Source organism: Dermochelys coriacea, chromosome 4, assembly GCF_009764565.3.
Source record: "Dermochelys coriacea isolate rDerCor1 chromosome 4, rDerCor1.pri.v4, whole genome shotgun sequence".
Lineage (NCBI taxonomy): Eukaryota > Metazoa > Chordata > Testudines > Dermochelyidae > Dermochelys > Dermochelys coriacea.
In genome coordinates this window covers 19,786,094-19,808,532 of record NC_050071.1, presented here as the reverse complement: position 1 = coordinate 19,808,532, position 22,439 = coordinate 19,786,094, and the positions used below count along the sequence as shown (strand labels likewise).

General features: G+C 39.3%; 1 protein-coding gene across 23 annotated transcripts in view; it reads left to right on the top strand.

The window, feature by feature from the left end:
- MAPK10 (mitogen-activated protein kinase 10) overlaps positions 1-22,439 on the top strand; it is a 250,225-nt gene that overhangs the window by 110,274 nt on the left and 117,512 nt on the right. For 21 of the 23 annotated variants that reach the window (XM_043512440.1, XM_038398766.2, XM_043512438.1 and 18 more), the window contains one exon: positions 6,670-6,741. In XM_043512440.1, the coding sequence (XP_043368375.1) occupies positions 6,676-6,741 (66 nt within the window). In that variant the 5' untranslated portion in view covers positions 6,670-6,675. Of the gene's footprint in view, positions 1-6,669; positions 6,769-22,439 lie in introns of all 23 variants that reach the window. The other 2 variants (XM_043512454.1, XM_043512453.1) reach the window with 2 other exon arrangements.

Below are 22,439 nucleotides of genomic sequence, written 5' to 3'. Positions count from 1 at the left end.
GGAATAGACCCATGGCCCCTGGGTTTCAGTCCAGTCCCTGATCCATTAGACCATGATGCCCTATCCTCCAATTCTTACTCAGGCAGAATTTCTGTTGGCTTCAGTGGAAGTTTTGCCTCTGCGAGGACTGCTAAATCAGGGTTTTCATTTTATTTTTTTTAAAGTTCATGTTGGATTATGTGTGAGGGTTTTTTGCATATATTAAAGGACTGAGAATAGAAGCCTGTGTGCTTACCCATTACAGCAAAAGATACATGGTACTAGGACTGTGTAATTGATAGTTATCAGTGAGTTTTTATAAAACAATATAAGATTATTTCTTCTTCTTACGTTAGAATACTCCTTTATTACTGAGAATAGGACTTTTTTTAAAAAGCTCCAAATTGCCCTAACTATCAAAGTAAAAAGGACCTGAATATATAATGGGGAATAAGTGTCTACACAATTAAAAAACAAAGAGCATTTTTAAAATTTTAAACTGAAGAGTTGTGTGTTCACCTGAGAAATACTTCAGACTTGCTATTCCAAGGACTTTAATGATTGTGTGATGGGATTTTTAAAAATTCTTTCAGTGAGTTTAGTACTTGCCAAAACAAAGAGCTTTTTACAGTTAGAGTATTTATTTCATCAGATAATTCTTGACCTTTACATCAGTTCAGTTAATTTTTCAAGGACAAAGACTTCTCTATTTAAAATGTATGTTTTATATTTAAAAGTTCTGTGTGGTTATAAGAAACCTCTTGCAAGGAGTGTCATATGGTCTGAAAACCCTCTGGGTGTCCACCAAAGGAGGAGTTAATTTCTTGCTCTCCACTATGCAATTTTTGCTCACCCAGGATGAATGAAATATCATTAATTTTTGTCATCATCCCCAAGCACTCTGATTAAAGGCAGGCAAGTATATTTTTGTCCTTGAGCTGGTAAAGTTTTGAGAGCCTGGTTCTGAGAGGTTCTGTGCACCTCTGCAGTTGGTGTTATGAGGGCTCAGGACTTGTGAAAATCAGCCTCTGTAACAAATTTCCAGTCTGTTCTCTCAGGACCCAATTCAACAAAACATTTAGGCACATACTTAAGTCCTGTTCTGAACTGGGGCCTAAATGTGCGGGAAATATGAACACAGCTCTCCATTACTGATAATGGCAGATATACCTATACGGACCCAGGTTATGCCTCTCCTGATCTGAACATAGAGGGGGCCTCCATGCATGGATTTTCCTTCTTCCATGCGGAAGGATTTCAGGTGCCCCTACAGAACTGTTCCAATTCCTAGACTTTGGGTGATCCATGCATTCCAAGGTGTATAGAGGGAGAAGGAATGAGGGAAACACATCACCCCCCCTCTATGCTTGTGGAAGATAGTGTAAAATGAATTAGTGCAGACTGCTTCTGGAAGCTGCTGTAGACAAGGGGAGTCCTTGGTAGTGTGGCTGCAATGGAATCAGGTTACAAGGGAACTGAGTGAGGGCCAGAGCCACTGTGGGTTTCAGGTCCTCTGGGAATGTGGTCCTGGCCTCCTGCGGATCCCAGGGAATCTGCCAGGTTTGGAGGATAGGGGGACTTTTCCATGGGAGAGCAACATCCTCTGATTGCCTCTTCATGAGATGATGAGATTCCCATGGGAAAATATTACCCTTTGTTAGCTTTTACCCTGGAGGAGACAATCTGGGCCATAAATCCCCCCAAAACATTTAGAAGTGAATTAGAAGTACCAGCAACTTGGTGTTTGATTCTAATCTTGGATGTGTTGACATGCACAACAATCTACTAGTGTGCATGATCTTCTATGTGCAAGGTCAGGGAACTTTTCAGTACATCTGGAGGTGGGTGTCCACCTGTCTGAAATGGGAGTGAAATCTAATGATTGCAAATTGTAATGAAATTCATAACTACCCCCCTTTAATCATTAATATAAGTAGTTAGTTCTCCAAGATAAAATGAAGTACTGCATATAGAGGAGATGGTGCCGTATAGCCCAATACTTGAGCATACCATTGAGAATCAAGAAAGCAGGATTCTATCATAATTTCTGTCCCTAACTCTGTGACACCTTGGTCAGGTCTGCATCATTTTGTGATGGAATATTCAAGAGTCTGAGTTAAAACTGGTTCTGTTTATTGCCAGAATCATTTAACTTTTTGTTGTTCTTCTTATTCTCTTTACAAGAGAATATGTGAGAATAATTGAGATTTAGGGTAAGAAGAATGTAGTTCTTAGAGTGAGATTCCAGTAGCATCATTCCAAACTTTAGATATTCAGTGTATTATACTTCAGTGCTCAGATCATGCATGTTCCAGCAAACGAGAAAGGTCTACCTCTCTTTGAACTATGCATGGAATAATTCAAACCAATTTTCAAAATGGGAAATATTAAAAAAAACAACAAACCCCCCCTGAAAGTATGAAACTTTTGAAATTAGCATTCTTCAAGAACAGGTTGTCTGTTACAGATGAATTGATAAGAAGATGCCTTATCTCAGACAGTAGGAACTGAATGTTATTTTTGAAAACCATTGCTAGAAAACGTATAGATAATTTTGATAAGAGGAATAACCAATTCTTTCTTTCTTCCATGCCATGAATTTTCTGAAATCTTTGTTTCAATCAGATACATTGAGGCAGCACAAACTATTTTCAGCTTTTCCTCTTCAAAGTGAGTACATAACCAAACAGCCGTATAAAGATATGCAGTACATTCAACCTCTACCCCCCACACATACGGTACATTTTCTTATGGCAATGTGATAAATGCAGAAATGCTTGATTTATCTCCCCATAAAATTACAGTGACAAACCCTACTTTAATATTGGGAAAGTCATGGTATGTTGGGCTGGGAGTAGGTTATGATATATCATAGGGTACCCTGTAGTCCTGATCAAATTCTGCAGTTTACAGACATACATCCTCAGGTTTTAATCTTATCATAGTTGATAAATAAATCTGGACTGAGTGTGATAGCATGGTTTACCTCTTCCCAGAATCAGGTTCCAGCCATGACCCAGTTTTTTGGGCTTAGGTTATTTGGTCTTCTGGCCAAATGAAATGTTCCCCTTCCAAGTTAAAGAAAAGACCAGATATGATCAGGAGTGCATGTCCTTCACCCCTCAGTACAGGACAAATGTTTCCTTCACCCTCTCTAGGCTGAACAGTTCGATAGGTCTTTTGCTAGGATCCACACTAGTCTTTTCCACTGTTGCAGAAGGATAAGGGGCGGGGGCCTTCCTCCTGCCCTTTCTGGAAGTTGCAGGCTTGGGCCTCTAAACAAGGATAGGTGCAAAGACCAGGCCTCAAGCCCACACCACAACCATATTGCCTCAGGCCTTTCCCTTCATATTGCCTTTAGGACTCCTCCTGGGCTATCTCCCAGGCTTCCTTGCTGGGCTCCCTGGCCCTTTTCCTGGCAAGACCCCACAACAGCCACTGCTCTTTCAAATCTCTCTTGTTTCCTGAAGACCATCCCCATCAACTGCTGCTCAGCTCTAAGTCTCTTGTTCTGAGCAACAGGCAGCGCTTTTATACTCCTTCCTGGGTGGCCTTCCTATGGTCTTATGTGTGTCATTAAATTTGGTCAGTGCTAATGACTCATTTCTTATGAAAAGCATCAGGGGATCTTTTGTGCCCAACAGTGGTCAGGCTCCCTTTTTTTCCCTCTATCTCATCCAAAAGTAGACACCTCCAAAAACAGTGTTGGATGCAGATCCAAACATTGAAGTTAGCCCCTAGTCTTGAATGGGAAGTGCCAAAACCTTGGTACCAAACATCTCTGAACTTTGGAAGAGCTTGGATCTCAACTGAACTTTACCGCTTCGATCCATCTCTACCAAAAAAGTAGTTAGATATTTACTGATGCCTAATTCCTTTTAGATTGCCCTCCTTATGTCATGCTTGTGAATGTACACTCCCATTGTGGCTATGCAATGACAATGTTTGAGAAGTATTATGATAGAACTGGCAGGGACAGTGTGTGTGTGTGTGAGAGAGAGAGAGAGAGAGATGGAAAATGTCAATTTGTCGAAGTTAAAACTTTTTGTGGGAACCCATCAGTGTCATGTTCTGGGTGCAATCCAGACTAGTGATGGGTTGGTGTCACTGAATGTCCTGTAACCATGGGCACCTTAAATTGCTCTGCTGTGTGGCCCTGGACCAGCAACTAAGATTCCAGCAGCTTGCTTGTTATACCCTAGCCACACTCTAGTCTCCACCAGCTTTGTGGTTACACGTGGCAAGATGTCAATGTCCCCCAATGTCCCCCAATGTCCCCCAGTTCTGAATTTTCCCAAAACCATGTGCTCTGCAACCTCCAGCCCTTTCCTTTCAGAGGAATAATAAAGTTTGTTTGTTCTTCTAAAGAAACAAAATACACAGGTTATCATGATAAACTGGAGTTAACAATTACTTCAATTCAAACACAGCACTGGTTTGGTTCAAATGAAAAGTAAAACAAGTTTAATAGCAAAAGGAGATAGGATTTTAAGTGAGTTCAGTCACAAAGAATAGAGTTTAAATGGTTACAAACAAAAGTGAAAAACACTTTATAGAGACTAAAACTTAGCAAACTAGGCTTGATTCAAGGTAAAAATCGTATCATGCTATCATCCAGCAAGATGTCTGACCACGCAGCTGGTCAGGATCTTCCACCAAGCCCAAAGTGTTTTTTTAGGTGAAAGACAACTTGGGGTTCTTTGCCCCTCTCTTTCATAGTCCAGAATCCATTTAAAAGATGCAGTGAAGGTTACCTTGTGCCCCAAATTAAGCTGTGAGGAAAGCAACATGGAGTCTGGTGGTGAAGGAATTTGCATGCTGGTTTCTTCCCCCTCTGGTGTTGACTAAAATGCAAATGATCTGTTCCAGACCTCTGTGATGCAAATGAATGGCCACTTGCCATGTCAGCTTGTCCTTTGTGTGGGAGAAACCTGTTCACCCACTTGCCCAACTTGTCTGGTAAACACATTACAGTTCCATATTTCCTTCATATTTGTGTGGTCACTTGGTAATTACTGTACACACACCATGCAAGAATATGTGGCGGTAGTTTTCCAGTGATACCTTACATGATACATATCAGATACAGTTTATGATATTAGCAAACTGGGGCACTGAACTGGTCACTGAAACTCACTACCAGATACCAGTGAGTCTCTTGCTCTGGGATGCTAGTTAGGGTCACCATCAAACCTCACCAGGAAGGGTTTCTCAGGTCTAGAATGGAATTGAGGGAGCAAGAGAGACCCCAGACTAGCCAATAGCTGCAGTGGTGGGGCATTCAACTGGGATGTGGGAGGCACAGGTTCAAGTGCCTACTTTGGAGCAGAGACTTCAACCCAGGTCTCCCACATTGATTCATTCTCTCTCTTTTCATGAAAAATGTTATCATGTTTCAATTTTCTCTCAATGTGAAATGAGAAATATTTTGAAACCTCAAAAATGTTTGGAAAATGAGAAAATTGTTTCCTGCCCAGTTCAAATCAAGATAATACATCAGCATGTAGTCCACTGAATGGGGATATGTCCTCTAATCCTCTTGAGTAAGAGAATTTAATAATCTGCTAGTTTCCAGAAAGCAGTGAGATTGTGACTAATGTTAATAAATATATATATAAACAAACCCTCTGTGAAATGTGGAGCTTCCTCAATGACTCATCGAGCAATGAGGCAGCAATCTGAGATACTGTAATGTGATGCAGGGAAAGTCATACACTTGCTTTTCATGACCAGATTATTCATTCATTCATTAAAAATTAAGCATGTGGGAGCATATGGTACAATTCAGGTTGCAAACACTGGTGGGCACTTTTTTCTTTTTTTGGTTTCTTCTGCCCTGTGCAGGCAGAATAGGGTAAAATAACTCCAATAAATTTATCACTATTTCACAGTACTTCAGTCTATCGTTAATGCACCATTATTTCAGTCACGTAAATATCTCAAGACCACAGTGTAGAATTTCAGGACCGTGGAGGTATCTTCATCAAAGTAGGATAGTATTTCTCAGGATTAGCTTTTACATAATCTTATTAGATTTACAAGGAAAAATTGAAATTCTACAATATTTGTCTCCTTTTCTTGTAAAGCTAGCAGATTTTTTTTAATTTTGGTGCAATTAAGATTTTTGCCTTTTTCCTTAATGCAATCCTGCTTCTTCGCAGAAAACCAGTGGAGATTTCTGTTTTTGCTCTAGCACAGCTACTCATTTGAGCAGCCTTATTGGCACTTGTGCATTCTTCTGTGGTGCTCTATATTAGAATTATAGTATGCCACAATAGGGCTGAGAAGTAGAAGTTGAAGGAGGAACCATAGACTCTTTCATGATGGTTCAATAGACCAAATGAAGGTAACTCCACTGTCCCTGCAGTTCTGGCCACTGAGGTCCAAGGGCTCAATTTTGCTCCTGCTGGTGTGGGGAATTGTGAATTGCACTGGCTTGTATGTAGGGCAGATTTTGATCTAATGATTTCAAGTTACTACCAAGCTAGGTTGTGTTTAAACAGGTAACCTTTCCTAGTAGTCTGAAAGCTCTGGAGCCTATTACCAATCCACTGAACCATCCCAATCTCTTTATTCATATAACTGAATAATAACTCATATGTTGTTTTCATACTGTGAAATCAGGTGGATAGAAATTGTAATTCCAAATCAGCAACAGGCTGGTGATTTTGACTTTTTTTTTAATTGCAGGTATTTATGAGCCGCCATTTCTTGTACTACTGCAGTGAACCTACCCTGGATGTGAAGATTGCCTTTTGTCAGGTGTGTGTTCCTTACAGGTAAAACAAGGTACAGTATATACTTGTACTTCCATATTTGCCATCTATATTATATTGACACTGTAGAATTACAGTAGAAGCCCAGTGCAGGCTACTGAATTGTGAGAATTAACCAGCAGAAAAACACAATAGAAGAGCTTGATAATGCATCACAGAGTTTACTTTTTCACTTAGTTTGATGATCATAGTTTGGTTTTAATCATTTATGACTGTGCTTTGTAATGGCTAGTGAATGTGCTGGAGTAATTTTTATACAAATAACAGTCTTAGGCCTTTTTACACACAATGTGGAATTGAAATAAAACTTGGTTTTAATTCACACCAATTTAAATTGAATCAGAATAGGACACTCTTAATCTCTGAGGAGTAATCTCTTAAAAGTGTCCACATACAGACAAGCATAGAAATATCCAAAAGGATGAATGAAAACACATTTTTTTTATTTCCTCTTCCGCCTTTGTATAGGTAAACCCTTTGTACGGTAACACCTCACTACAGAACTGTTCTCTAACCTCACTGTATAACTCTTTGCTTTTACATCTTTGCTAAGAGATGATGAAGAGTGGCCAAATTTGTGCATGGAGTATAAAATGTATGGTTTAATGAAATGTGTGTGATTCAGGTTCTGCTGTATTTAAGCAGCAATGTAGCCAATTTTATACTTTTAAAATTGATCTTGAAATTGTTCAGTCATGATGCTTTAAACTCTACAGGACTGAAACTAAACTCAGTAAATTAAGTGCAGAATGAAAGTGGATTAAATTGTCCAATTCTTGGTCCTGTTAGTTAGATTTGGGAAGTTTAGCATTCATACGTGTTCAGCATCCACAAATCTTGGAGACATTTTCATTATCTAGGTGAGCATGTTTTTTTTTTCCTATTCACTTCTCCTGTAGCGTGACTAGTGCTTGCGCGCTATCTCTTCATTCATTTTTATGGTCTAATGGATCACCAGTAAATTGGGTGATCACAAGAATAATATGTGTTTCTTGATCGATGAGAACAGTGTTGCATCCTTAGAAAGAGCATTAAAGGTATTACATTTAATTCTTAATCAGCAAATGACACAGGGTCCAAGTAATTGAAATTCAAGTAAAAAAAAAGTAATATTTGTTCTTTGGCAGCATTCAATACAAAGCAGCAAAAAGGTTGTTTTTTTTTCCACAAATATCTTTTCCTGTTCTCTGCATTTCATCAGGCATTCAGGTTCAGGGTGGATCTGGACCATATAATTTCATTTTTCAATCTGACAGTCTGCTTCATACATTTTCTCCCCCCCCATCCTCCTCTGCCCGAGGCATTTTGTCTCTCTTTGTTTCTCATCTACATATAGATCTTATTTGCTCAAATTCCCATCTTTGGTAGTTAGCAACATTTCATAATTCATCCAGACTCACTTTTTTGTCACCATCACAGAAAGTTACTATTACTTTTCATCCATAACTCCTTGACAGAGCTGGGGACACTCTTTCCATCAAAATATTTGTCCTGAAGCAAAATGACTTCTCAATGTAACTACATTTTCTGCCCCCAAAATCCCATTTTCAATGAATTTTTTATGTTTACAATTGCCTAAAAAAAGTGGTTTTAGGTTTTTTACATCCCCCATCTAAGATTCCCCCCCCAATCATTTTTGTTAAATTTTTCATGGGGGGTGGGGAGAAATCATTTTCTGACACTCTCTACTTCTTAACTCTATCTTCTTCCTGTCACTGAGACCCCAGTGTAAAATTGTACAGGAATCTTTAGATACAATTCTCCCCTCCCACTTGGAAGTATGCTGTATGCAATTATAATGCATTAATATACAAGAGAGGCATCTGACCACCTGCACTGGGATCCTCCAGTCTCAGATGAAATGACATCTCAAATGGTGTGTGCTTCTTCCTTATCACACCTGATTTAGATACGAGCAGGGGAAAGGTGTTGTTCACCCTTTTTCTTTAATATTCAGAATTCCTCTTATTAGACCATCGATACATGTCAATTAACGTTTTTTCTTGCTGGATACAAGGTTTTGGAAATAGATCTAATAGTGACAATGCTGCTGTAGTTATTCCTGTTCAGTTCATTTACTCTAATTAAAAAGGATTTGGAGACACATGTAGAACTATATTTATGTGCAATGAATTTGACAAGCAAAATAAAACAAAAGTAACAACAACTCTGGCAGTATTTTTAACACTAAATGAAATTAATTGTATTATAACTGTAGAAGGTTTCCAAAAAATAAATCCTGCAGTAAGTGGTTGTGAACTGTGCCAGACTGACATACTGGAAATTGTAAACTGTAGCCACAAAGCAGATACAACGCAAACGATAATTCAAACTCCATCACATCGGTCCACCAACGTGCCTGAGCCTTGACCCTTTTAGGATGGAAAGCAAGTTCAGTCTCCATGCTGAGTGAAACTGATTATGAAAGTGATCCATGATTTTAAGGAAAAGAAGGAGTGAGAGCAGATGAAAAAGGACAATTGCTTCAAAAAAGCAGACTTCAACAAACTCGGGGAACTGGTAGATAGAGTCCCATGGGAAGAAAATCTAGGAGAAAAGGTGGTTCAGGAGATCTGGCAGTTTCTCAGGGCCAATATTAAAGGCACAACTTCCAACTCCTGATGCAAGGGAAAGATGGGAAGAATACTAAGAGACCAGTATGGCTGCATCAGGATCTCTTTAAAGACCTGAAAATGAAAAAGGAATCTTACAAACAGTGGCAACATGGACACATTGCTAAGGATGAGTACAGAAGAATAGCACAAGCATGCAGGGAGAAAAGATTAAAGGAAAAGATTAAGGAAAAACTGAACTGCACCTAAGAAGACATACAAGGCAAAAAGAGTTCTTATACGTACATGCAAGAGAAAGACGAAGGAAACATAGGTCCATTATTTATTAGTGGAGTAGAAGAGCTAACAACAAACAATGCCAGGAAGGCTGAAGGTGTTTAACCTTCATCCAGTGTTGAGAAAAAGGTCACATTAACTGTGTTGTGGGAGACTTTTGTCCTTCAGATGCATTCAGAAACTAAGAACAACTCTTAAATGTTTTAGTGAAAAAACGTTAAGTAGCAAATTGAAAGAACTAGCTGGGGTCTCATTCAGTGTGAGCATCAATGTGGAGCGGTCAGCATGTACAAATTCAGTGCTGTGACTGGGTGCCTGGGATGGGCCACGCTGAGAATGCCACACTCAGGGCAAACTGCAAGAAATAGGGTAGACAGACTCCAAAGCTATAATCAGATTCACCAATCCAGTAACAAAAGATCTTCTGCAGTACCACATGGGTTAACCAGAAGCCAAACACAGTCCCCCTTTAGGCATTCCTGTCCTTAGCTCCCATCCAAACAAACAGGTCTAATATGGTAAGGGGTTATTGGAAAACCTAATTCACCATATGTGAGATTCTTGCTAATCACAAGGGATTAGACAATTATCCTTGGGTCAATATGCATCTCAGATCTTACACAAATATCACGCTGTCAGCCAATCCTTAGTAAACTAACTAAAGATTTATGAATAAAAAGAAAAGAATAGAGTTATACATAGTTAATAGATCGTATACCTACAAATGACTGCAAAGTCCATGTCCTTACATGGTTTGCTGAATTACAAGGGATGGCCATTGACTCCTCACTGTCTGAGGCATCCAGAGGAAGAGCTGTCTGGATGGGATGAGTTTCTTCAATGGCCATTTGTGAAAGTGGAGTGTCCTTAATGGACCATCAGTACATAGCAGTCTAGCCCTAACGTAAATCTATCTGGGGGGTGTCACTCAGGAACAAAACACATGTTGGCAATACAAATACATAGTCAATATTCATAACTTTACATAAAAAATGTGATACATGGATGTAATCAGGATAATCATACTCAGTAGATTGTAACTTTTCCATTGACACCTTACATGATACACTTTTTGCAAAATGTGTTGCAGTTGTATAACAGTGGTAATATCAATTATGTAAATGCTCCTCTTCAATCATACAGCATCACAACTGCATTCTTCACGCTGCTTGCGGCTTTTCCAGTTAGCTGACCTTGGGCAAATGTGGCAGCCTCCACTGCTGAGTTTGCTAGGTCCTCTCCTAGTGGCTGGTTTTCAATTGTAGCTGCTTTGATGGGCATGGTGAGATGATGGGTATACGCATTCATTTCTACATGTGCATCTATAAGTCGTTCTAGACTGACAAGGAACAAGCACTTTCTTTGTCATGGTCAAATGTGGTGCCAAGCAGGATTGTTGCTGACCCAAATGATGAAACTTGCAGTGTCAGTAATATCAAGCATGTTGAAGAAAAGAATAAATGTCTACCTATTTGTCTTATGCCTGCAAGACTACATTCTTGCAAGATGGTCCATGTTATCAACACCACTTTTAGCATCATTTGAATGGAGAATTATGTAGAGTTTCTTTTTCGTCTCTTTCTACAACCTTATCATGATGCATTGTCAATAGACTTATTACTGACTTGCCCTTCTTGCAACATAGGGAACCAGTTTGAGTAGCCCAGCAAACCTGAACACTGACATTTTTTTTCCTCTGCTGTGATGTGAATGCATCTCACTGGCTTGTTTTGTGAGATTGTTCCAACATGGGTCACATTTTTGTTAACTATATCTTCAGCAAGCTGAATACTGGTGAATAAATTACTCCCCACTACATTTTCCCCAATTTTATAACAGGGCCGAACACAAGCTGTTCATTGTTTGAAGATAAACTTGATGAACAATTGATGGAGACATGGTTTTCCTTTTCAAAGCAACTCTTGACATGATCTGGCATAAAGTTATTATCGTCTAATATGTTGTAATCACATGACAGCTCACTTTCAGAGTTGTAAATCACTTTTATAAGGACAGAAGCAGAATATAATGCCTGTTTGCCATCTTGAATTTTGCAACACAGAAAATCCCCTCAAGAGTCTCCTGAGCCTGCAGTGTTTGGAGCACAATATTTAGACACCCTCAAGAGTGTTAGGCAAAGAGAGCCTGCATCAGTCCATTCTGAGTTGAGGATACTTAACATGCCCAGATTTGAAGGGACCAACCTCCCTGGAGTACCTTCTATCTTTAGGGTGACTGTATGTGGCAACCACTGTCACTGCAATGTATTATCAATGAGCATATTCTATTATAATACAAGATACTCGCACTAGAAGCAAATGTGCAGGTAGAACAGTGTAACACGTTTGGAGTATATTTGTACCCCACATTTTTTTTTGATACAGAAAAATGGCTTTTTTTTCCTGAATTGCGTATATGTGCCTAGATCCTAAATCAGCATAATTAGAGTGCCATTAGTTTGTTGTTGCAATTTTTATATGCTCGCAGCTACAACATTACCCCATGAATGTGGATAAGGGTTAACGTCTATTTTGCTTTAGTCATCACTAAAAATTTGCAGAAAGAACAGGAGTACTTGCACCTTAGAGACTAACAAATTTATTAGAGCATAAGCTTTCATGGGCTACAGCCCACTTCATCGGATGCACAGAATAAAACATATAGTAAGAAGATATATAAATACATACAGAGAAGGTGGAAGTTGCCATACAAACTGTAAGGGGCTAATTAATTAAGATGAGTTATTATCAGCAGGAGGAGAAACTTATGTAGTGATAATCAAGATGGCCCATTTAGACAGTTGACAGGAAGGTGTGAGGATACTTAACATGAGGAAATAGATTCAATATGTGTAATGACTCAGCCACTCCCAGTCTCTGTTCAAACCCACATTAATGGTATCGAGTTTGCATATTAATTCAAGCTCAGTAGTTTCTCGCTGGAGTCTGTTTTTGAAGCTTTTCTGTTGCAGAATTGCCACCCTTAAGTCTTTTACTGAGTGGCCAGAGAGGTTGAAATGTTCTCCTACCGGTTTTGAATGATATGATTCCTGATGTCAGATTTGTGTCCATTTATTTGTTTGCGTAGAGACTGTCCGGGTTGGCCAATGTACATGGCAGAGGGGCATTGCTGGCACATGATGGCATATATCACATTGGTAGATGTGCAGGTGAACGAGCTCCTGATGGCGTGGCTAATGTGATTAGGTTCTGTGATGGTGTCATTTGAATAAATATGTGGACAGAGTTGGCATCGGGCTTTGTTGCAAGGATAGGTTCCTGGGTTAGTGTTTTTTGTTGTGTTATGTGTGGTTGCTGGTGAGTATTTGCTTCAGATTGGGGGGCTGTCTGTAAGCGAGGACTGGCCTGTCTCCCAAGATTTGTGAGAGTGAGGGATTGTCCTTCAGGATAGGTTTTAGATCTTTGATGATGCACTGGAGAGGTGTTAGTTGGGGGCTGAAGGTGATGGCTAGCGGCATTCTGTGGTTTTCTTTGTTGGGCCTGTCCTGTAGTAGGTGACTTCTGGGTACCCATCTCACTCTGTCAGTCCGTTTTCTCACTTCCCCAGGTGGGCATTGTAGTTGTAAGACTGCTTGATAGAGATCTTGTAGGTGTTTGTCTCTGTCTGAGGGGTTGGAGCAAATATGGTTTTATCTTAGAGCTTGGCTGTAGACAATGGATTATGTGGTGTGTCCTGGAAGGAAACTGGAGGTATGTAGGTAAGTATATCAGTCAGTAGGTTTCCGGTATAGGGTGGTGTTTATGTGACCATTGCTTATGAGCACAGAAGTGTACAGGAAATGAACCGCTTGTGTGGATTGGTCTAGGCTGAGGTTGATGGTGGGATGGAAATTGTTGAAATCATGGTGGAATTCCTCAAGGGCTTCTTTTCCATGGGTCTAAATGATGAAGATGTCATCAATGTAACGCAAGTAGAGTAGAGGCATTAGGGGACAGAACTAAGAAAGTGTTGTTCTAAGCCAGCCTTAAAAATGTTGGCATACTGTGGGGCCATAGAGTGCCACTGACTTGAAGGCATATATTGTCCCCAAATGTGAAATAGTTGTGGTTGAGGACAAAGTCACAAAGGTCAGCCACCAGGTTTGCCGTGACGTTATCAGGGATCCTGATAGCTTGTAGTCCATCTTTGTGTGGAATGTTGGTGTAGAGGGCTTCTACATCCATAGTGGCCAGGACGGTGTTTTCTGGAAGATCAGAGATAGATTGTAGTTTCCTCAGGAAGTCAGTGGTGTCTCGAAGATAGCTGGGAGTGCTGGTAGCTTAGGGCCTGAGGAGAGAATCCACATAGCCAGAAAATCCTGCTGTTAGGGTGCCAATGCCTGAGATGATGGGGTGTCCAGGATTTCCAGATTTATGGATCTTGGGTAGCAAATAGAATACCCCTGGTTGGGGTTCTAGGCATATGTCTGCACAGATCTGTTCCTGTACTTTTTCAGGGAGTTTCTTGAGCAGATGGTGTAGTTTCTTTTGGTAATCCTCAGTGGGATCAGAGGATAATGGCCTGTAGAATGTGGAGTTGGAGAGCTGCCTAGCAGCCTCTTGTTCATATTCCAACTTATTCATGATGACGACAGCACCTCCTTTGTCAGCCTTTTTGATTATGGTGTCACAATTGTTCCTGAGGCTGTTGATGGCTTTGTGTTCATGGCTGATGTTATGGGGCAAGCGATGCTGTTTTTCCACAATTTCAGCCCATGCATGTCGACGGAAGCAATCTATGTAGAAGTCCAGTCTGTTGTTTCGACTTCAGGAGGAGTCCACCCAGAGTTCTTCTTTTTGTAGTGTTGGTAGGAAGGATTCTGTGGGTTAGTATGTTCAGAGGTGTGTTGGAAATATTCTTTGAGTCGGAAATGTCGAAAGTAGGATTTTATGTCACCACAGAACAGTATCATGTTCATGGAGGGACATAAGGAGAGGCCCCGAGATAGGATACACTCTTCTGCCGGGCTAAGAGTATAACTGGAAAGATTAACAATATTGTTGGGTGGGTTAAGGGGACTACTGTTGTGGCTCCTTGTTGCATGTAGCAGTTTAGATAGTTTAGTGTCCTTTTTCCTTTGTAGAGAAGCAAAGTTTGTGTTGTAAATGGCTTGTCTAGTTTTTGTAAAATCTATCTATAAGGAAGTTTGTATGGAAGGTTGGTTTTTTATGAGAGTATCCAGTTTTGAGAGCTCATTCTTAATTTTTCCCTGTTTATGTTGATGTTGATCAGGTGGTTTCGCAGTTTCTTTGAGTGTGTGTGACACAATCTCTCAGCATAGTCTGTGTAATATGTAGATTGTAATGGATTTTTAACCTTTAGTCCTTTTGGTATGATGTCCATCTGTTTGCTGTAGCCCACGAAAGCTTATGTTCTAATAAATTTGATAGTCTCTAAGGTGCCACAAATACTCCTGTTCTTTTTGCGGATACAGACTAACACGGCCGCTACTCTGAAACTAAAAAATTTAATTGTGACCAGATGTTTAACATGGTTAACATTAACAACCAGAGGGAAGGAATACAAGCAAGCATAGGGAAAGAACAGGTTAAAGAATATTTAGATAAGATAGATGTATTCAAGTGGGCTGGGCCTGTGAAAATTCACCTTTGGGTACTTAAGATTGAGCTGAAGCAATCTCAGAACTGTTAATGATTACCTTCAAGATCTCATGGAGGATGAGTGAAGTCCCAGAGAACTGGAGAATGGCAAACATACTACCTATAATTAAAAATGAAAACAAAAAGGACCCATGGAATTACAGACCCAGTCAGCATAATTTTGATAAGTGGAAAGATACTGGAACAAATTATTAAACAATCAGTCTGTATGTACATAAAGAATAATAGTGTAGTAAGTAATAGCCAAAATTGATTTGTCAATAACAAATCATGCCAGATCAACCTAATTACCTTCTTTGACCGGTTTACTCAGTGGATGGGGCTGGGGAAGCAGTCAACAGGATTTATCTTCATTTTTATTAAGGCTTTTGACAGAGTCCAGTGTGATATTCTCATAAATGAACTAGGAAAAACTGGTTGAAAGAGTACTCAGAGTAGGTGTCAATGGTTCATTGTCAAACTGGATGGATGTATCCAATGTGGTCCCTCAAGAGTCTGTCCTGGGTCCGATACTATTCAATATTTTCATTAATGACTTGGATAATGGAGTGGATAGTATTCTTATTAAAATTTGCGGATGACACCAAGCTGGAAATGGTTGCAGGCACTTTGGAGGACAGGATTAGAATTCAAAATGACCTTGATGAAGGAAGGAAAAATCAAAACTGGGGAATAACTGGCTAGGCAGTAGAGCTGCAGAAAAGGATTTGGGAGCTATAGTGGATCACAAATTGAATATAAGCCAATAATATGATGCAGTTGCAAAAAAGGAAAATGTCATTCTGAGATGTATTAACAGGAGTGTTGTATGTAAGACACAAGAGGTAATTATCTGCTCTGCTTGGCACTGGTGAGGCTTTAGCTGGAGTATTTTGTTCAGTTTTGAGCATCACATTTTAAGAAAGATGCGGACAAATTGGAGAAATTCCAGAGGAGATAAAAAAAAAAGTTAAAGGTTTAGAAAACCTCACCTATGAAAGATTACTCACACTGGGAATATTTAGTTTTAAGAAGAGAAGATTGAGGGGGACTTCAATATGTTAAAGGCTGTTATAAAGGTGATCAACTGTTCTCTGTGTCCTCTGAAGGTAGGACAGGAAGTGATTGGCTCAGCATACAGCAAAGGAGATTTACGTTAGATATTAGGAAAAGCTTTCTAACTGAAAGGATAGGTAAGCTCTGGAATAGGTTGTGGAATCCCCATCATAGGAGGTTTTTAAGAACAGGTTAGATGAACACCTGTTAGGGATGGTCTAAGTTTAGTTGGTCCTGCCTCAGAGTGGAGGATGAACTATTTGACCTCTTGTGGTTCCTTTCAGCCCCACATTTCTGATTCTATATTAATTCACTCTCTCTGCTAAGATAGGCCACGATCCAGAAGACTTAAGCACATGCTTAACTTTAAACATCTGAGTAGTTCCATTGGATGTCTTTAAGTGCTTTTGTTGGATCAGGACCACAGCCAGCAAGGGTATCATCAGTTATTGTGGCATGGGGAGGGGATGTGTGATGCACATGACATTCCTCTAAGAACTGACCTAAATCCTCAGCTTATTCACAAATGGTAGAAATGTTTAGTCACTACTGAAGTCATGCTAGTGACGTGGAGGTGAAAGGCTCTAGTTAGTTAATCCTTCTGAGCCAGTAGTGAAGAAATAATCAGTTGAGGGGTTTTTTTGGTCACCGGGAAGGCTTGCAGGAAGCAGCTGTCAGTTCAGTGAGTAAGCCTCAGGGATTTAGGGATTGCTCCCAGCAAAAATAAATGATATGTACATGGAATGTTCATTTGCAGCAAGGGGTTGATCCTGCAACTCAAATCCTCCCAGGACTATGGCCAAAGGGCATTCATACAGTTTGTATAGCAAAGAGCACCTACACGTTCATCGTTTCCAGCAGGCATCATTATACCCACTTCTTGGGTTTTCTGGGGTTTCAGTGCATTCAAAATATTTTCTTGTTGCATGAGCCCGAGTTGGAGATCAGAAGAGTCCCTGATGTAATTTGATCCTAACCCATTGGCTTGCAAGATAATGAGCTAAATTTTGCTCTGTTACATCATTCTAAATTCAGGATGCAATTGTGAGCAGAATGTAGCCCTTAACTTTTAATTTCCAGCCCCCCCCCCCCCGCATAGCATCCTGGGTGTTTATAAGATGGTCTCCAGAGGGGATATTTTAAAAGTACCTAAACCATGGGCTAGATCCTCAGCAGGTATAAACCCATATAACTCCATTGTCTTCTATGAAACTATGTTGATTTATACCAGCTGAGGACCTTGCCTTCTATACAAGGCTGGACTCGTGGAATATACAATCTTTTGGAGATAAATAACCAATGGGGGATTCTGAAGGGAAGCATTTATATCTGGCAAAATAGACCTATTACACAGAATGGAGTAGCTGGAATTATTAAAACTGGTGGTCTTTTAACAAATTGAATAAATCATTGGAATACACTATAATAAAGTCCTGCTTCCATTCAGAGTATCCACCTCTTGGGCTTCCTTCCCACAAAAATGGTTTGTCCTATCATATCAATTCAGGAGGGCAATAGGAAACTGAAACTTAGGGCTCTAAGTAATGCTATGCAAACTTTTCCTTGTAGCATATTCTTCTTGATGATTTATCTGGGACTACCTACAGTAGGCATAGCTTTTTATGCTGTACATGGAAGTGGCATAGACCTAATTATAAACTGTCCCTCTACAACCAGGTTACAGTATTGAATGTAATATCTCTATCAATAGCTCAATAATGTAAATGCCTCAACATGAAGGCAATATAAAGTATTTTAAGATTAAGAAACAAAATGCATCCTTAGAAATAAGCAACAGCATTTTAAAAATTATGGCATGTAAAGAACTGGTTCTGAAAAAGATCACAATCACGTTTCAGCAATGTCTCCTGATGTTTCTGTCTGACCAGAATTTGAATCCATCCATACAGATTAACAGATATACATGCAGTGAAATTAAACCAGCAAGTCCATCTGTTCCCCAAATACCTTCAATAGGCCATTCTTCATGGGGTATCTTTGTTTAGTCTTGCAGACCCCTACTTCTCACTTCTTTTGCTCCACAGTTCAAAAGAAGTGCTCATGGGTTCTCTGTACAAGTTCCTGAATGGTCTTTTTCAGTCCAATACATTTTTTGTTGGGATATAATACGATCCTGTGGTTTCACCCAGTCAGTGAAAGGCAAGATATTTTTCATGTCTTAAAAGAAAAATAACTTAAAACATTTCCTTTATTGGATTATGTGCTTTAGTAATATGTATATTGTATCACAATCAAAAATATGGCACATTTTATAGTTTTCAATGAGACACATCCGTACATGTTAAGATGATATTTTTTCCTGAGTCATTCATCGTGATTTTATCTTAGATATGACATGCATAGTCATATTTATTGGTTAATTTGAACAATTTGGTATTTCAAGTACAAGATCTGGCAGCGGTTTTGCTTATTGTAATTCTTGCTGCATTGAGACCACCAAAAGAAATACCTAGAATGAAATTTTAGACTGGGATTTTTGGGAAGTTTTGAGCCCTTTGAAAATCTTAGCTTAGTTTCTTGCTTGGTTGCTTTCTTTCCTCATTACTGTAACAACCTATATACATTGCTTGACCAATCACTATGTGCACTCTCTCTAAAATGCTTTAAAGACTTGCTAGTTTCCATAACAATGTCATTGATGAACATTTAGGAACCAGATTTTTTTGAGAATGCTCTTAGATTAGCTTGAACCACAGAAAAGGTCATGTTTGTTGAAAAATCATGCAGCTATTCATTGGTTGAGCTCATCTGGTCTGTTTGCAAATTGTTTCTTAATTTTGATAAATCAGTCTAATGTTTTAATCAGATTGGATGAAGATATTGCTTGCAGCCTTAAACAAAGTTGTTTTCATGCAAAATGTCCTGTAATTACCCATGGTTTCTGGTGGGTCATTAATCAATATTCATGATAGTTACCCTTGGGTAATACATAAAGACCCTTGGTGTTCCCCAAGAGTTGGTTCTAGGACCAATCCTATTCAACTTATTCATAAATGATCTGGAGAAAGGGGTAAACAGTGAGGTGGCAAAGTTCGCAGATGATACTAAACTGCTCAGGATAGTTAAGACCAAAGCAGACTGTGAAGAACTTCAAAAAGATCTGACAAAACTAAATGATTGGGCAACAAAATGGCAAATGAAATTTAATGTGGATAAATGTAAAGTAATGCACATTGGAAAAATATCCCCAATTATACATACAATATGATGGGGGCTAATTTAGCTACAACTAATCAGGAGAAAGATCTTGGAGTCATTGTGGATAGTTCTCTGAAGATGTCCCTGCAGTGTGCAGCAACAGTCAAAAAAGCAAACGGGATGTTAGGTATCATTTAAAAAGGGATAGGGAATAAGACGGAGAATATTTTATTACCCTTATATAAATCCATGGTATGCCCACATCTTGAATGCTGCATACAGTTGTGGTCCCCTCATCTCAAAAAAAGATATACTGGCATTAGAAAAGGTTCAGAAAAGGTAACTAAAATGACTAGGGGTTTGGAATGGGTCCCATATGAGGAGAGATTAAAGAGGCTAGGACTTTTCAGCTTGGAAAAGAGGAGATTAAGGGGGCTATGATAGAAGTATATAAAATCATGAGTGGTGTGGAGAAAGTGAATTAGGAAAAGCTATTTACTTGTTCCCATAATATAAGAACTAGGGGCCACCAAATGAAATTAATGGGCAGCAGGTTTAAAACAAATAAAAGGAAGAAGTTCTTCACTCAGTGTACAGTCAAACTGTGGAACTCCTTGCCAGAGGAGGTTGTGAAGGCTAGGACTATAACAGGGTTTAAAAGAGAACTGGATAAATTCATGGAGGCTAAGTCCATTAATGGCTATTAGCCAGGATGGGTAAGGAATGATGTCCCTAGCCTCTGTTTGTCAGAGGGTAGAGATGGATGGCAGGAGAGAGATCACTTGATCATTACCTGTTAGGTTCACTCTCTCTGGGGCACCTGGCATTGGCCACTGTTGGTAGACAGGATACTCGACTGGATGGACCTTTGGTCTGACCCAGTATGGCCACTTTTATATTCTTATGTTCTTATAATCTGTAAGAGAATCACTGACCTGCAGTTTAGATCCTTAGGTTACAGATCCTGCCTGTTTAATATCACGAGTATTTTTTAAGGGGGAATTTTAATTACTCTGCTGCTTACCCCTTATTTATTTATAAAAGGGAGACTCCTTTGTTTGCTACCATTTCCATGTCAAGTGCTGTAATTATAAAATAATATATTAAAAATAGAATTTATAGGGTGATGAGTCTGTTGTGATGTGACCATAGGTGTTGCTTCCATTTAATGGAAATAGTGATGTCCATTCGTGTATCTTCCTTTTCACCTTGCATACACAGTAGGAATAAAAGCTCTTAAATGATGATCAGAATCTCAGATTTATCCTACTTTCTTGAAACAATTGAAGAGCTATTTAATATCACTATGAAATATTGCATTATATTATCAATGTATGCAGTAAGCTAGAGAAATAGTGCATCTCATTACATGTCTTTCTTTTTTTCCTAAACTCTCTATGCCACCTTCTTTCTTTACTGCTGTTGATAAATTTACTGTCCTTCCCATCTCCTGGACTTGAAATCTTCAGGCGATCTTCTTTCCCTTCCTTCCTGTTCTCCATCCTTTCCCTGCCCTCACTGCATCCAGTTTCTCTCTAAGGTTTTGTTACTTCTTCCTCCTAATATAACCAAAACCACTCTTCATTCACTTCTAACACTTCTCCCACTTGAGTCTGTCCAAGATAAATTGCCTCCATTCTGAATACATTATCTCCTCTATTCTGTCACTCACTCTCTATTTGTTACAGCATCAAATTCAGGCTAGGTTTCAAAGGCCTATGTAATATTGTTCTAGCTATGTCCTTGCTCTCATTTCCTTTTTCCTCCTATGCGCCTCACAATCCTGCCTGCTCATTGCTTCCTTTCTGGTGTCTCTTACCAATTCTTGGCTTCATGCTTTCACTGTCTCCTATCCTTGGGACATTGCTCAATTTCTTATTTACAAAATGTCTTCTCTCCTTCATGTCCCTGTTGATAACACACTTATTCAAAGAATCTTTTCTCCCATGGTCTCTCTTGACCACATATGTCCTCCTCCCTCCCTTGCTATTATGACCCGAGTTTTATGTTGTCTATGTGTTGGCTTTGTGAACTCTTCAGGGCAGGGACCATGCAACTTTTATGTTCTGTGTGAAGCACCACATGCCTTTATGTGGGGTGGTGTGAGGAGCTTGCATGTGTTGGCCCTGTTCTATGTATAAAGAAGTTTTACTGTCTAGCGCTCCCAGTCCAGTTTTTTCCCAAAAACATTTGTGTTGACTAAGGGCCAGATATTGTACTTATATGGGCAAAACTCCCATTGAGATCAATAGGAGCTTTGCCTGAGTAAGCAGTTCAGCAAAGAACTTCAAATGAGCACTAATAATACAATTCTAAATGCACACGTATTAGTAAGACCAGTTTAAATTCCAATATTATGTGATTCTGCAGGAGTAGACATGAGAGCTTTATAGAACTGGAAATGAGAGATTCCTGGCTTCCTAATAGGTCACACAATATTCACTCTTAGCTCCAGAAAATCTCAAGGAATCAGATTTTTAAACTGTGACACTTTTAGGTATCAAAAACTATTTTAGAGTAGTGGGGGTTATGGCTACCTGTGAACCTTAGATATAGATGACGCCTGACTATAAAGTAAGAGGGATATAAATAATCTTTAATTTATATGTTGCATACACAGAATACATTATGGTGTGATATGGTGATTCATTGGCTTCTCTGTGGTTCCAGTATGCATTTGGCCAGCCCAAATTCATATTTCAGAATAACCAGTTATTTAAGTAAACACATGTTAATCTTAGAATTCCTGTATTGTTCCTTGCAGAATTACAGCCTAGATGGCTTTTTGTGTGTCTGATTCAATATTTAGCTAAGATTTATATCCAATCTGACTTGCATGCAAACTACTTTTTAATCACTTTTGCTTGTGCTATATCCTTCTGAGCATAGTCTCACAGCCCTTTAGAGGAAATGAGGAGATTCATGATCTTTCACTGCTGTAGCATTTCTAATCATCGCCTCCAATGTTAGCACAAATTTTACTTTGAACCCATATGTAGAACAGAACGTTTGAATAAGTC